Source organism: Rhamphochromis sp. 'chilingali', assembly GCF_963969265.1.
Source record: "Rhamphochromis sp. 'chilingali' genome assembly, chromosome: 19".
Classification (NCBI taxonomy): Eukaryota; Metazoa; Chordata; class Actinopteri; order Cichliformes; family Cichlidae; genus Rhamphochromis; species Rhamphochromis sp. 'chilingali'.
In genome coordinates this window covers 3778760-3796048 of record NC_137946.1, presented here as the reverse complement: position 1 = coordinate 3796048, position 17289 = coordinate 3778760, and the positions used below count along the sequence as shown (strand labels likewise).

The following is a 17289-nucleotide window of genomic DNA, read 5'->3' as shown; positions in this document are numbered from 1 at the left end:
TAGATTATAAAACTCAGCAGTTAAATGGCCAGATAAATGATTGTCGTCGCTATATGTTAGATGTGAACCAAACACTCATAGGTAAGGTTGAATTCCCACTCTAATGCCCCTGTTTTCGTCAACAAGCTTTACTTAGCTATGTAGTTAATATTAACCGGACACAAATTGTGAAGTGATGGCGTCACAGCGGGTAACTTGACAATTGCTATCTTGGCGATAAGGAAGTTTATCTTCACGTTTCCGGACTAAATCCCAATTTATTTAACTCGGGGGTATGTTCATAATCTCATTAGCTATTTCTGCTATCGGCATGTACCTCTTGAGGTGAGGTTGCGTTTTAACAACGTGTTTGTTAGCCAAACAAGCGTAGCGTTAGCTAACGTTGCCTTGGTGCATATAGCTAGCATAGTGGGTATTTTGTAATTTTACTTTAGGCTAGCTAAGTGTTCAGCGTACTGTAATGGGAGATGACAGAGCCATCACTCAATAGAATAACGAGCGATATGTAAAGGTATCCTTAGCAAGTAGCTACGAGTGGCTTCTAAATGTATCAAGCTAACTATGCTATCGCATGTGTGAAGTGAGCACAGCATCCTCCATTGTTCATTCACTCCTCCAGAGCTGATAGTGTAAAGCTGAGCCTGAGCTATTTTCCTGCTTAACCTTGAAAGCTGTGTATGTTACAACTTAAATTTTAATTATATTAGTTTATTATGAGTTTAACTTATCGACTAACTCGAGCTCCAGAGGTGTCCGTGGCTCTTTTAAACATGCAGGAGAATAACAGATTATGAATACTACTAATCTGACGTTTCATCATGCCAGTTGTTTTTGTATAACCGTTAATCTAACATTAAACTCACATCAGAGAGACAAGACACGATTTACCGTCCACACTTTGTTGTTAATCAGACTGTTGAGCCTCCTATCAGACACCTGGAGGAGCTGAAGCACAGCAGAGACCTCAGAGCAGCTTGATACCTACCGACACAGTGTGTGAAGAATGTCTTCACCCATATACTACAATCAAGACAGTGTGACACGCTTCAAGAAAAGAAAGGCTCGTTTCTCTTTCAGTGAAGTCCACATATTGCTGGATGAAGTTAGGAAGCACCGTATGGTTGTTGTGGGTATGTATTAGCTTATCAGTTGCTTACAGCATTTAGGATTTTTATTTTTTTTAATTCAGCTCTTTCTGAAAAGATTGTGTCTGGAGAATGAATAAATGAGTGTGATGTGGCTGGTCATGAAAACGTTACCAGCAGAGGTAATTGAAACATTTAAATGTGCAAAGTATGCAAGAACTGAGTGCGAATTTCTGTATTATAATAACTTTAATCTTATGCAGTCACTGACAGTGACAGGATTTCTTTTTTTCATTCCCAAAGGCAAATTCAATCGTGGTGTGCCAACAGACATGAAAAAGCGCACATGGGCAGAGATTACTGCACGGGTCAATGAGATTGGAGAGTGCCAACGTGAGGTCATAGAAGTCATCAAGAAGTGGTCTGACCTAAAGTGTGACACAAAACGGAAAGTGGCTGCTATGAGGTCGGGGACAGTGCCCAACAGAGGCCTCAACTCACGCCTTTCCCGGGATCTTAACCAGACAGAGAAAATAGTCCTCCAGATACTGGAGATGGACGATGAGGAGCAGAGCTCCGGTGACTTCGGCCTGCTGGGGGAAGACGACGATGTGCCAGAGGAGGAAGAAGAATTGGACGAGGATGATATGATTGCAATGCAGAGCTCTCCTAATGGCGGGTTGGACATGACACCTATGCCTCCACCTTCTTCCTACAAGATAGGACAGTCAGGTAGCAAAGGGGGTCACATATTGACCTCATTTCAGTCTAAACATGAGTGCATTGTGAACACACACACATGTCCTATAAATTATTGCATGCAGTGTCGTTTTTCACATTCCTGCAATTAGTTTTATATGAACTGTAAAAGTGACAATAAAAGTGATTTGATTTGATTTGATTTGAACTGTTAATGTTGCAGGGGACTCATCACAGCCATCTTTTGATGTGCAATATGAGGTGCCTCCAGCAGAAGGTGAGCTGTCAAGAAATTGCTTTTCTGGTTTATGTTAGTACTTAGAAAATGCTGATGTGTCTTATTTTTCTCAGATACTGAAAATGCATTTGGAGACTCGGACGATGAACAAAGAGACGATATGCTTCCTTCAACTCAGACAGCAAAGCCAAAAGATGATCACCAAGCTAACAGCAGCACCCAGAAACAAGCGCAACCTCACACGTCTACTGGACTGCCGGCATCTGCGGCTGCGTTTCCGTCGCCCGGTCAGTCCTCGCAGAGCACGAGAGACAGCATGCTGCACAGTGCATCGCTGAGCCTTCAGGAGCAGCACGCCACCAACATCCTGCTGGAGACTGTGTCGCGCTCCCTGGAGCTTCTGTCGGAGTCAGTGCAGCAGCTGGCAGAGACTCAGCAGGAGTTTGTGCGCGAGTCGCTGCAGCTCCAGCGGGAGACGGTGCAGGTGCTCAGAGACTTCACAGGTGGAGCCATCGCACTCATGCATGACAAACTGAATGGACGGCCGGCATTATAACAGCAGTGACACATGGAGGTGTGAGGGTCTGTTATCTCACTGACGTCACACATGACCTTCAGGTGCAGGAACTTCTCGGTTCTTTTGGACTTCACCTGTGGTTTTTAAATCAGCAGATTTTCTGTGGTTATATTTTAAAACTATTGGTAGACTCATTGTATCGTTGGAATTACTGTTTGTGTGGTTATATGAAAGTGGATTGCAAAAACAACCAATATTAGCCATAAAGAAAGAACCTGGAGAGTTTTTCGTTTTGCTACTGACAGTGAGACTCCACCACATTTTCTATTGATAAAACAACTTGTTTAAAGCCTCTGAAAAGTTCTCAGAATGCGTTTGTGTCCTTATGTTGTACGTTTCCCTTACTTTATGTCTGGAGATTATCACGTGTACTGTAATGGTGAGTGGATGTCTGCACTTGACCATTATATGGTCTTTATGTCTGAGCGCTAACTGTGGTGTGTGTTAGATACTTTTAAAATACAAGTAAGTATATTATTTGTGATTGATTTTGGTTTTTTACATTGCAAACATGAACACTTGAATATGAAAATTTCACTAAGTTCTTTTAAAAATATAATAAACTGGTGTATTTAAACAGAACATAAGCCAACCTCTGAGCTGTGATCTATAACATGCAAACATTCTACAATTTCCAAGTGTCCTTTTGTGCAGGAACTAAGTGCTTCCGGTGAAGCTACCATCTTTAAATTACACCCTGAAAGTCCTATTCTGATGACTAGCACATCTGAGATGCTTGGTTGATCTCTTGCAGTGTGTCAAATGGGAAACGTCATGTTGTGTTTGACTTTGAGAAAGAAGGTTAAGTCAGAGAGGCACATCTAGCGAATATGGGTCATTTCTACTGAATGTGCTTCCCTCAGGAGATTACAGTAGTGCTGTTGCACATAGTAGCTTAAATATCTTAGAAATACATTTAAAGATTTATCATTTATGTGTAATATTTTATCACCCAAGATTGTGTTATCTTTAAATAGCTCTCACTAAATCCTGACAGTACAGACCAGCGGTGTCAACAGAAACACCCAGCAAGTGTTGCAGGAGTACAGATGTAGCAGCAGGGGGCTCTGCTGCACTGATTGTCCAGGATGGTCTGTGCTGAGATGATGACAATTTGCTTTTTTTGTATAAGCATTCTCTACATCAATGTGCAAATGCATCTTATATGGAAACAACTGTGTGAAGCTATCAGAATAGCTTGTTAGTTTGTGGATCATTCCAACAACAATAAGAAGAATGTTAACTTTATGTACACGACACCTCTTGAAACCTTTACAGAAGACAAGATAGAACACAAACAGTTTATAAGTCAGTGCACATGTACTGCATTGTTGTGGCTGTGCTCCAAACTCTCTTTTGGGATTGACAGAAATAAACTGAATGTATCCCAATAAATCCACGCTCTGTTGTTTACTGTAGACTAAAACATGAATTTCCGTCTCTCCGCTGACAGATTTAATGAGCGTAATGAAGTTTCTGTCTTTTGGCATAAATATGCAGCCTAGCATTGTCAGATGTTGGGGTGGTGGTAGCCTCATTTATAGAGAGCTTCTCCTAATTAAATGCAGTGACAGATACTGACACACACATAGAGAGAGAAAGAGGAATGGTTAAGTCGAACTGCATTGTTCTCCTGCAGCCCTTCTGCCTCAGTTGGTTAAACAGCTGCCAGGGCTGGGCCGGCGTGCCGCAGCAGGGAGGGGAGGAGGGCGGGATCCAGCAGGAGTTCAACAATCTGATGCCATTTCCTCCATCGCTGAGTGGTAGGGGGCAGCATTATTGTGTCTGGATGGGGGCTGGGGTCCTGAATAGGCAGCTGTATTCACATTGTGAGCGGGTCTTTCACCTTCAGTTCCTTACGGAGCCCTTAAAACTGAGACTTAAGCCTTTCTGAAAAGACCTTATTCACTTTGAGTGCCTATAAAACTGTATTCTGCCAGATTCCAACCCCCCCTCTTCTTCTTTGAGAATAAAGTATGACTTATTGGAGGGTACACTAAATCTACACACGATTCCATTCAGTTGTTAAATACCTTCATAGGCTGGATTTCTCTGTACTATTCCACATGACATGGTGCATTATGGTCAGAAGAATGAATGTCAAAGGTAAAAAATGCTGTGACCCATATAATAAAAAAGGTAGATTAAAACAAACAAGGTTGGATCAAATAATATACTAGACTTTATATTTTAGAATATGAGAACTACTTCCTTTGAACAGTATAGCTGCTGAAACACTGTAACAGTCTTTAGTTAAAATAGTTAGTGAAACACACTCTTTCTAGCTATAGTGTAAATGTTCACATTTCTGCAGAGCCGCTCACCATTTGGCAAGACAACAGATTTCAAGAGGCACATTGAAAAGGGTAAAAAGAAAAAAATCTATCCATCGATCTGTCCGTCTGCAAGTCTATATGTAAGTTTCCTCCCCCTTTCTAATGCCCCAGTTGACCCCTTGGCCTTTCCTTTTCTTCAGTTTTCACCAACACCTGTTTTCATTCCCTCGTTCATCCAGCTCCCCCTTTCATCTCCCATCTGCCACTGAAGCTGCTGCAGGGCTAAGTATGGAAAGGTAGGACTGGAGGAAGCCAGAGCTGCTGCTCAGCTTGGACGGGTTTAGATAATTATCATGATTTCTTTTGTGCTCTAACAAAAGCATAATTATGCATCTGCTGCTAAGCCAAAGACTTCACTTTTATTTACTTCATCGCGGCCGTTGTTTCGGGAAGGATTTGGGACTTGATCGGAGACACAGATTTCTTCCTTCCATATATTAAAGCAATTTTTAAAAATTTCTTTAAAACCATATAAAAGGTTTATAGTCATAAACTGGATCTGTGAAGTTATACAAAGACAATAACAGGTTGCACCCATTAAAAGGAACTCGGGCAGTTTTTTATCTGCTTCCCTTTTTTTGATCAAACTCTTAATTTTTCTCACAGAGTGGGCAGATTTCTTTCTAGAAGAACTTTGAAGACAGTCATCCTCATATTAACCTGTTTAGCCTGCATGTCCCCAGGACTTAATTTACCAGCATTATGAACACTACCATGGACACACAACCTGCAGAGGAGGGAACAAGTGTCAGTAAATACTAGCTGCTGCAGTATTATTGCTGTTGTTGTCTGTGGAATTGTGAAAGTGTTAGAAAGATGAATATGAATAAGATGTTATTAATAAAAAGAACGAGAATAAAATAAATGATCAGAGAGAAATTATAGAATATAAGAGAAGAGAGTCTACTCTTGTGTGATATTACTTCAGTATCAAATTATTCCATATTATGGGTGAAGGATTTGGTTTTACCATTGCAGTTGCACCCAGGTCCCTAGCATTCTCCTCTGTCACACCAACCATCTGCATACCCTCCTTTATTACATCTATGAACCCACTCTGTGGTCTTCCTGCTTGGCAGCTCCATATTCAACATCCTTTGTCCAATATATCAACTTTAACTTCTCTGTACATGTAGAAACCACCTAAACTTGCTTCTACTATAACTTAGCCTCCAAACCTCTCATCCCAGCCTGTTGCTCTGATATGTCTATCCTGTCCATTGTAGTCACTCCCAATGAAAAACGTTCATTACTCACCTTTAGCTGAGGTAACTGCTGTACCTCTTGAGCCACACCCAACTCCTATAGCACCTGGTACCCCCATCCAAGTACTAACCAGGCCTGACCCTGCTTGGCTTCTGAGATTAGATGTGATTGGGTGTAATCAAGGTAGTATGACCGTAGCCTCAACCAGTGGTCATTTTGTGAGGACAAGCTGATATCAATTAGACCAAAGTGAAACCATTCTGTCATAATTCTTCCCATCTATTCTTTATATTACTTTCATCCTTTGGAAATTAGGCATTATCAGAGGAAACAGGCTTGCCTTTAATTCCACTCAATTCTCAATTTCATGGACGTGTCTGTGTCCTATTTGAAAAGGCTTGAGCTTGTCAGACTGAGAAAGCAGCAGCTTTGCTTCAGGTTTGTGCATGCTCATTGTGGATAAACTTCAGGTCCTTGATGGGAGACTGGTTAGAGATCAGGGTGCTGGACAAGCTGCTGCTGGCTCCAATTTCCCTGCTCTGAGATTAACAGTTGCTCGTTTTTGAACAGAAATAGCATCATTAAGCAGAAAAGTTTTCTCTTGCTGACCATATTGGGCAACATGTTTGATGTAGAGGAGCTAGAGTGCAGTGTGAAGAAATTCTTAATAACTGCTTTAGCACGTTAGCAAAGAAAACCCTGATGATAGAGTGCAGAGGTCGGCTCCTGCCACGTGCACTTTCATGAAACAGGCAAGATGAACCGGAGCACACTCGGACTGCATTTTCACATTAGCATCTCTTAGAAATAAATGGGTGGAATGAATGTACAACGTTTAACCAAATGTTAAACTATTTTCATAATCTCTTTCTGATTATGTCTATTCCTTCCTCCGCTGCTGCTCTGTTTCCTCCCTCCTTTCCTCCTCACCTCAGAGCCTGAACTGAAGTCCGGGCTCTAACACATGAAAACGTGCATAAACATGCTTTGTTCCTGATATTGCCACAAGTACTTATCATCAGCATATTAAACCCTAACCAACAATTTACTGCAATATTTCTATTTAGAAAACTTCGTAACAGACGGTAACTTATTCTTATTCTTGTACTTTTACATCTATTTTGTGCTTCTTTAGTTCTATATTTGATAAATTCTCCACATAAGGTATTTTTCTTTTTACAGACAATATTTACAGCTGACCTTGTGATGGATTATCTATATAATCTGTTTTTTTTATTTTGCTGTATTTTTTATAATGTAATAATTTAAATATACTTTGTTTTGTTTAAATATTTTCTCAGTGAATCTTTCTCAGTTTTGCACATACATATATTTTTAAAAAGCACTCACTGAGTCTTCCATTTCTCTTCCAGCTGTTTGTAGAAATATTTTATTATTATTTGCAATTACATGAAGGCCCACAGCAGACCATATGAACTGGATGAGTAACCAACTTTCACAGGAGGGCATTCAACTCAAGTCACTGTGCTACTCAGGAAAACCAAAAAACTGAAAATGAACCAAAATCAAAAACCCTTTACAAATAGTATACTCATGGAGAAAACAGGAGAGATTTTTTTTTCTGGGTGCAGAAGTGGATTGATCAACTCACCACACACTAGGACAGAATATCCTGTTTTCATTTGTTTTGCAATTTTGAAGCAGGGTTATGCTTTAAAGCTGCATGAGCTGATGAATGACCTCTTTTAGTTTCAAGGAGACATGAGCTGCACTTCCCAAAGTCTGACCTGCATAGAGCCACCTGCTCAGGGTCCTCCTCACTCAGGATGGTCACCGTGATTGCTGCAGAAGCAGAACTAAACTACTGTGAACCAAATAATTAAACTGAGCGTGCACTGCAAATACCCATTCAAACAAGTGTTTTTCATTACCAAACTGTATGAATTAATGTAACTATGCCAGCCCTTTCCATTTTTATTTTAAACATCTAAATGATTATGAAGTATTTTTGTAAAAATAAATAAATAAATAAATAAATAAAAATCTTTGTTTAATATGACTTGCCTGGAATGATATTAAGAAATGTAGATCAGCACAAAGGAAATAATTGAATGTTGTGGCAGCTTTGAAAGGAGAAGTTTGGGGCCTAGAAGGATTACAAGCACAGCCTGGAGGAAGTAAGCAGATACAGATGTCCTGAGCAGATGAGAAGTAAATTTCCTAAAAAACTTTAAGAAGGTCATTTCATGACATGTGGCTGGAGGCTGTAAAGATGAGAAGATACTGTATATTTGTTAGTTTTAGCCAGTGACTTGCCTCATAATACACTTCCAGCTATCTCACACCTCTTTGACTCATAAATTTATTCAGTGGGGAGGTGGCAAGGCTTTTCTGGTACCCAGCAGTGCATCCAGCATCTTAATGAGATAAACCAATAAGTCACATGGCATGCATAAAATTAGAGGCTGCCTGCATATGGGCGCACACAAACAGAACATCACAACCCAGTACACATCCATCCCGTACCTCCCATTGTTGTGCAGTCAGACAACAGGACGGGACTCCAGAAGTGGCCACAACCGGCTGACTTCTCCCCTGAGAGCCTGCGCGAGTCAGATTTGCAGCAGCTACCCTCCCTTCAAGAGTCCTCAGGGAGAAGGATCTCCAAGCTGCTGCGGGGCCATAGACGAAGCAGATGCCGACCACTCAAACTAATGGGAGGTCCGCGGCGGCCGGGGTGGGGGCTTACATAACTCTTCTTTGGTTCCCATGCCCTGTGGCACGTTCATGTCACACCCTCGCAAGTAATACAGATGACAACAGCAGTGAGGGTGCACTGTCCATCTGCTCCCCACACAAAGACACAGGCATCCTCCTGCAGCATCTGCAGGAGGATGCAGATACTGTATACGCTCAGAGTGCACACATTAAAGAACATTGCTGTCTCACCCAGAGGAACAACAGATAAGGTAATTGTCATGTCTGTGTGACACGAGGGCTGTAGGATGGACATATGATCTGATGTACAGGAACAGGTGTTCCACACATCCTTTGCTTCATGACATAAAACCACACAGAGCATCTGATACGTGCACAAAAACAAACAACTGCAGCTCTGATGTTTTGCATTATTTATGGGCTCTAACTTCTAACACACATCAGCAGATGGATGGCTATTTTTTTTTCAGTTAACCAGTTGAAGCACAGATATTTGATCATTTTCTCTGCCGTTTTGTATTCTCACATTGTGATCATCATGGTAAAAAAATAAAAAACAAAATAATTGCTATATCAATGGGGATTTTTTGAAAGTATCAAGAAGTTAAACTGATTTCAAACTTTATTGTCTCTCCTTTTTGGGCAAATGAATTCGACCTAAAATAAAAGTTTATACAAAAAGAACAATTACAAAATTGTTAACAGCACGAGTCAAAATCAACACCCGCAGGTCAAATCTGGTCTCTACCCACAGTCCACAAACATGAGTGTTTGGTCCTGATGATTCTACAATTTAGGTAGCAAACATGTGCAGAACCAAGGATTTATATGGATTTGTACTTTTCAGTGATCAGTAAAATATATATAACATACAGGTGACTGCATTACACTGAGTCTGATCTCAAAGTGATGGGGCTGAAAGGACATTTCTATGTGCAGCCAGGTCCACAGCAGAAGTTTCCACTGTGCGGTACATGATGTTTTTCTCAATGTATCATAAATACATTGTTATTCTCACCATAAATGTGTTTATTTTTTGTGTTAGAAACAAAACAAAACAAACAGTTGAAAAGTTTGTAATGAGGTGATAGCTGGCAATCAGGGCCAAGTCGGGAGAGCACATAGTGCCAACTTTAAAAACAACACAGATTACAAAAACGATAAACCTACAAACCTCCTCCTCATGGGTACTCCTCAGTTAACTGAAACGAGATTTTTTCCCCCATAAAACTCAGATGGTTTAAGTTGATGGATGGATGCAACAGATAACAATTCAAACAGACAAGAAAGTTAAAGAAGACACAACAACTCCTCTCCTGTCCAAGCAGGATTTATTTGGCCTACAGGCATACGGTTACACCTGCCCAATCAAACTATTGCTAAATCGTCCTTTTTTCCAAAGCTGTCGATATTTTAAAGGAGGACTTTTGTTGCGCTTTTAGAATGTTTCCTTTCCGTATTGTGCTCGTTATCTGCAGAGAAGCGTGCCAGGATATTCAGGGGGCCACTTCAGGCACGCGTTCCCCTTTCTCATTTTAATATCAATAGGTATCCTCCCGTCGTCCAGCCCCCGTCACAGCACACATATACCAACTGACATGTCTGTAAAATGAAAAAAATAATGAACGTAGCTGAAATGCCTTGGGGTTACCATGGTGGAATCATGTGTCAGATTTTATATATTATATTATTTATTCAGTATTAATATTGTTAATTTGTGCTACAGTGACTCATCAATCCACTGTAGTGACAGGGATTTTGGAACTGAAGCACTGGGATGAAGAATTGGTTAACTCACCTTCAAACAAGTATTTATATTAATAAACAGTCAAGCTGCCACATTTTTATTTTGTGCTTCTCTACAGCTTCGATAGCATTAACACTTACTTGAACTAAAACATTAACTGGCTACTAAAATGGATAACAACAAAGGTCGGTGGCAATGGTAGGATCAGTTCAAGGTCTAAAGCTAACAGTTTAGGTGTGTTTACTCTCCTGCGACAGGTGCGGGACTCGGCAACAGACCGGAGTTTTTTCTTAAATCAATAAGGGGTTAGTGGTTTGTGCGCGCCCGCGCAGTGGAAGAAGACGCTTTGAGGAGACAATAGCCGGGTTTGGAACCCCCCAAGGCGGATCATGTGCCGCTGATTATCATACAGCTGTTCGGATGAGGTTCAGACAAAGGCAACAGAGAGTCTCAACGACTCCCTGGTTACGCCTGCACACACACGCGTGCGCGCGCGCCGCCTTCTTTCTTGTGACACAAGAGCACAACAGAAGTCTGAATGACCGCTACACACACAATGCGCGCTTATCCGGAACCTGCCCACTCTTTGTCACCTCACACGCGCCACAGCAATTAGAAGGTTGAATACTATTCTTTGCTCCCTTCTGATCTTTAGTGTATGTATAAAACACTTTCTAAACTATGATATACAGCTAGGAAAATGGCGAAGAGCCCACTGTCATGATTCATGTGGGAGGTCTTGAATGCTTTGGAGTGCGTTTGATTAAAACTGCAACAAAATTCTAAATACAGAAGAAAAAAATCCTTTCAGAGAGAAAAGAAGTTCTGATTTAAAACTAACTCCAAACACGCTTCAACGCCCATCAATAAAAGTTGGATCGTTTACTATCAAACTGACTTTATTGTCTATTTGTGACAATCTAGTCCCATCACCTGCATCGGCTTGCTTTTTTTCCTGGCTGATCAAGAATCGTACAAACTTGATAAACGTATCTTCATGTACCAGCTTCTAATGCATATTCCAAAGAACTTTGTCCAGATGTAACGAGTGTTCCCTAAATCCCTAAGCAGGCCCCTTGTGTCTGGATGCAAATCTACTCCCCTGAGGTCTGCCACGGCTCCACCTCTTTGCCTGTGACGCGCAGATCAGAGGGTATAAAACCGCTCTGCGCCTTTACGCACCAGAACCCAAACAAGACGAGTGCCAATAAGAGGTGAGAGGACAAAGGAGAGGACTACCAAGAGGTCTCAGGATACCCTGAAAAGATAACAGACTTAAGAGTGATGAAAAATATTTGAGAGATTTCCCCTCCACTGTGACAGCATCCTGAAGTGATCTATCTGTCTGGCATTGTGACGCACGGCGAATGAGGAGCTCCAAGCTTTAAACTTGGAAAAGCAAACTTCAGGAAAAATGGCACATTTGCATCTGAGATGCCTATTGGCTCTGGCCTTAGTGCACGTTGTAAGTTGTCTTCAGTTTATGCTCAAATAACACCCCGAAGACGTCTTTACGCCGTGATATCTTATTTTATTTATTTCTCATTACAGGTTTTGTCCTCTGGTGTGTTTGAGCTGAAGATTCATTCCTTCCACACCGCGCAGCGGATCTGTCGAAGACACAGGGACTGTCACATTTTTTTCAGAATTTGCCTGAAACACCCGGAGGATGTCATCTCCGCAGAGCCGCCCTGCACCTTTGGTACCGGACAGACCAACGTCATCAGAGCCGATCACACCTCGATCTCCAGCAGCGCTCCCATCAGGGTGCCTTTCCACTTCAAGTGGCCGGTAAATAAATAAAAAAGAATATCAGTTACACAAACAGTGGTGCTGGAGTTCATATACCCGTTTAAAATATTCATAGTTTACGTCCGCTACACATCCCTGATCTCGAACTTACCAAGTACTGATGCGCTTTCCCCCTCCTGTTTTTAGGGAACATTTTCGTTGATCATTGAAGCCTGGAACGCTGAATCTCCCACTGAATACACAGGTAGGTTGTTTTAAATAACTGACCCTATTTAAGCCAAACCAACATATCTTGCGGAAGGGTATTTGTTTTACAACTTTCTGTAACCCTTGCAGACAACCAGAACAACCTCGTGAGCCGTTTGGCGACCAGAAGGAGACTTGCCATTGGAGAAGACTGGTCCCAGGACGTGCATTTTGGAGAACAGAGCGAGCTGCGCTACTCCTACCACGTCTTCTGTGACGAGTACTACTTTGGAGACGGCTGCGCTGACTATTGCAGGCCGAGGGATGACACGCTGGGCCACTACACCTGCGACGAGGAGGGCAACCGCATCTGCCTGGAGGGCTGGAAAGGAAACTACTGCTCTGAGCGTAAGCGTTCATGATTGATGACTTGAAGTGTCCATGAGAAAGGCACTTGAGTTTGCCATACTCTTTTATGTTGCGGTGGCTTTATCATATAGTGTATAACAAATACGTCTACTTAAGTTAGTTCACCTATTTATACACAGCAAAATCTCCAGTGTTAAATTAACACTAGAGAGTGTCTATATGGGTCCACACCTCTGAGTGTTAAATACAACACTGTTGAGTGTTAAATTAACACTTTTGACAGTGTTATATGTTTAAAAGTAACCTAGTCAGTTTTGAAGATTAACAAAGACTAACACTGAGCAGTGCTGATTTTCTAACACTGGAAAATAACTCAAAATGTTAGAAATATTCCAGTGTTAGAAAATCAGCACTGCTCAGTGTTAGTCTTTGTTAATCTTCAAAACTGACTAGGTTACTTTTAAACATATAACACTGTCAAAAGTGTTAATTTAACACTCAACAGTGTTGTATTTAACACTCAGAGGTGTGGACCCATATAGACACTCTCCAGTGTTAATTTAACACTGGAGATTTTGCTGTGTACAATATAGCATCTTTTAAAACAAACTTACAACGCTGATAAAACGGAAATTCAAATTTTCTCACTATAGTTTGATCAAAAATGTTAAATAAATGTAGAGAAAACAATTAAATAGAATTAAATCAAATAAAAAATGTTCCTAAAAAATCAATAAAAACGTTGAATAAATGCACAAATATAAGAAATGTAAGGACTGAGATAGATAGATAGATAGATAGATAGATAGATAGATAGATAGATAGATAGATAGATAGATAGATAGATAGATAGATAGATAGATAGATAGATAGATAGATAGATAGATAGATAGATATGTATGTATAAAAAAAATATGATGAGCAAGATTTATAAAAACATTACACAGATGCTCATCAGCAGATATCCTGTAGAGTTTTTTTTTTTTAATAAGGCGGGGTTTGGTATTCCATCTACCTTTTGTTGTGTTACAATGTGACAAAGAGCTGTGACCATTGTTAGACATACACATTTTTCAAGGTGATCAGGCTACGTGTGTGTGTGTGTGTGCACGTGTGTGTGTACTTGTGTGCATGTAATCGGGAAGAGATAAAAGAAAGCATTTTCTCCGGCAGTGTGCCTACCAGCTGCTTGGCTTAATGCTTAACCAATAGTGAAGTCTGGAACAGGGCTGGGGTCAGACATGGGGCCCTGTATGTGTTTGTGTGTGAGATGTATGAGAAGGGGTGCCCATTGTAATCACACACCCTCCCCTCCCTCTCCCCCCCAGCCATCTGCTCGGCGGAATGCAGTGAGAGGCATGGCTACTGCGAGGCCCCAGGGGGCTGTACGTGCCGCATGGGCTGGCAGGGCCCTTCCTGCAATGAATGCGTCCGCTACCCAGGCTGCCTCCATGGGACATGCAGCCAGCCGTGGCAGTGTAACTGTCAGGAGGGTTGGGGGGGCCTCTTCTGCGACCAGGACCTGAACTATTGTACTAACCACAAGCCATGCACCAATGGTGCCACTTGCACCAACACAGGCCAGGGCAGCTACACCTGCAACTGCCGGCCCGGCTTTGGAGGTACCAACTGCGAGCTGGAGACCAACGAGTGTGACAGCAACCCCTGCAAGAACGGAGGCAGCTGCAATGTGAGTCAACAATCAGTTTGTCTGCTTATTATAACGATGCAATAAGAGCAAGATAAGATAAGAAAAACTGATCCCATGCAGGCAAGTTTAAGTTTCACAACAGCAGGAGATAGGATAGGCCATGTGCAGCAATATACTGCAAACAACAGAAGAAAATGAATGGATGGATTATAAATTGTGCTAACAAAAAAAGAAAGAAAGAAAGAAAGAAATAAAAGAAAAGTCAAAATTGCACTTGAGGGAGTAGAACTAGATGATTGCTCTCTACTGGTCTACAGAAGATTTGACACAATGCATACAGAATAGTTCTTGGCAGCGAAATAGATCGGCTGCTTACGTCTTATTTTCTAGATCTTTGCTCTGTGAGCTGAAGGTTTTCTTTCCTTCCACAGGACCTGGAGAACGACTACTCCTGCACCTGTCCTCAGGGATTCTATGGGAAGAACTGTGAGATCATTGCCATGACTTGTGCAGATGGTCCCTGCTTCAATGGCGGCACCTGTGTGGAGACAATGACCGGAGGCTACACCTGCCGCTGCCCTCCCAGCTACACTGGCTCCAACTGTGAGAAGAAGCTGGACCGCTGCAGCAACAGGCCCTGTCTAAATGGTGAGTGTACATCTTGTGGCTGAAGTACAAATCAACCAACCTTGGCTCTTCGTCAGTGGTGAAGTGTGACTCTCAGCACTTCTGCATGAATGCACTTGTACCAAATGTAATCCAATTAACACTCCTTCTTTAAACGACTGGCCACCTTCTGATTTAATGGATGCTGAACAGAGTGTTTCTCTCTTCTGCAGGCGGTGAGTGTCTGGATCTCGGCCAGAGCATCTTGTGTCGTTGTCAGGCAGGCTTCACAGGTGCCAACTGCCAGGTTAACATTGACGACTGTGCCTCAAGTCCCTGCCAGAATGCTGGAACCTGCCAAGATGGTGTAAATGACTACACCTGCTCCTGTACTCTGGGATACACTGGCAAGAACTGCAGCGTGCGCTCAGATGCCTGTGGTGCCCATCCCTGTCAGAACGGTGGCACTTGTTTCACCCACTTCACTGGGCCCGTGTGCCAGTGCCCCAAGGGCTTTATGGGTCCCAGTTGTGAGTTCACGCTTCAGCCCAGTTTCAAGCCAGCTTTGCGCCAAACCTCCCAACCCTCATCTACTACCCTCACCCTCTCCTGCGCTCTGGCTATTCTGGTACTAGTCCTGGTTGCAGGGATCCTCTACTTGAGGAGGAGGAGGAGAATGCAGGGAAGGAAGCAGCTAAGAGACACTGCAGTTTATAACGACTTGGAGACAGTCAACAACCTGGGTGGAAGCGAAAGAGACGCCTTCCTCGGCCCCAATGGCCTCTTCAAGATCAGCAACAGCACAGCCCGTCTCAGCCTCTCCCTCTGCCCAGATGGCAGACCGGGCTACAGGCACAACCCTGTGGAGAACAGCCTTTCCAGAGGGGAGCGTCAGGACTTCATGTGGAGAGATGAGGCAGGACTGAGATGAAAAGCGACAAAGCACAGATTTGAAAAACAGGGAAAGAAACACATTAGCACTTGTTGCTCCTCTTTCGATATGTACAGTGAGGGAAGGAGTAAATCCACGAGGTGGAAACCACTCGTGCTCACAAACCAATATAAACATCACTGAAAAAAGCAAAATTGTGACAAATAAACTATTCTGATATAGATGATTTATTACTGAGAAGGTATCCGGGGCCAAGCTCTTCCATGTGTAAGACCCAAAGAGACAAATAATATGATCCACTGTTCATAGGACCTAAAACACAAAACCAAATACAGGAAGATCCGATATCCAGGCCTCTTTTGGAAAACTGGCCCAGATGTGTTTTGCTGGGTTATTCTTTTGAATATGTTCACTTTGTTGTTGTTTTTTTTTAACACTCAAATTTTCTTTTGCTTTTCAATCTTCCTTTTGCCATTATTTCCTTGTTGTGCGTACCATCATTTTTTTTTATCCTTTTATTATTAATTATTATTTATTTATTTGAAAACTCGTGTTTATGGTTTCACTTTGTCACAGATGTAGAGATATATTTATATGATGCTAAATGAAGACCGATGCTTGATGCTGTGCATGGATGTTTTGTAGGCTGTGTGAGATATCCCAAAGATATGATGGGCAGGGATATAATGAGAATGTGCTTTTTCACATAACGTCAGCCATCACTGTAATTTATATAAATATATATAATATAGTACTGCTGTTCATGTGCCATTTTGAGTTCATGCCAAAGTTTGTTTTATGTTGCATCTTTTCATTCATATTATTTATTTGTAAGTTCATTATGTCATGGTTGTGATGTGAAATAAAACTTTGCTTTAAAGCGATCCGAGATTTTAGGATTCTGTTCCACAGGCTTGAACAGTCCTGTTTTACATGGTATCAGTGGTGATTTATATTCTGGTTGATCTAGGAGGCAATGACTTCAGAGCTCAAATATATATTTTTAAATAAACTAGTTTAACTATTTACTAATTCGCTCAAAAAAAAAGGTCAAGATGCTGAAAAATGCATCTTCATTGCACTCACACACGGAAATTTCGAACCAGTGACTATCAGTCCGGTTCTTGTGTACTTTGGCTGACCTCAGATCTTTCTCCCTGTTTCTCTTCCTTAAGAATGGCTTCTTAGCAGCCACCCTACCGCTGTGACCATTCCTGATGAGGCTTCTGTTAACTGAACAGATGCTGTTCAGTTTATTAAACCTAT

The 17289-nt window shown here is 41.8% G+C and overlaps 2 protein-coding genes across 4 annotated transcripts; both read left to right on the top strand.

The window, feature by feature from the left end:
• Positions 1-154: 154 nt before the first annotated feature.
• LOC308386699 (uncharacterized protein) lies at positions 155-3186 on the top strand. Of its 3 annotated transcripts, none has more exons than XM_080866424.1 (5): positions 155-272; positions 913-1130; positions 1389-1817; positions 2008-2061; positions 2136-3186. In XM_080866424.1, exons 2-5 carry the CDS (start codon positions 1004-1006, stop codon positions 2576-2578), a joined length of 1053 nt encoding a protein of 350 aa, XP_080722550.1. In that variant the 5' UTR covers positions 155-272; positions 913-1003; the 3' UTR covers positions 2579-3186. The 3 variants fall into 3 exon arrangements, with proteins under 3 accessions (XP_080722550.1, XP_080722549.1, XP_080722551.1); XM_080866423.1 differs by having other exon boundaries at positions 168-324; XM_080866425.1 differs by having other exon boundaries at positions 195-1130.
• An 8570-nt stretch (positions 3187-11756) lies between these two features.
• Positions 11757-17213, top strand: dlb (deltaB). The gene is made up of 7 exons (XM_080866146.1): positions 11757-12032; positions 12119-12358; positions 12506-12563; positions 12656-12913; positions 14203-14564; positions 14957-15173; positions 15365-17213. Exons 1-7 carry the CDS (start codon positions 11982-11984, stop codon positions 16060-16062), a joined length of 1884 nt encoding a protein of 627 aa, XP_080722272.1. The 5' UTR covers positions 11757-11981; the 3' UTR covers positions 16063-17213.
• Positions 17214-17289: the final 76 nt, after the last annotated feature.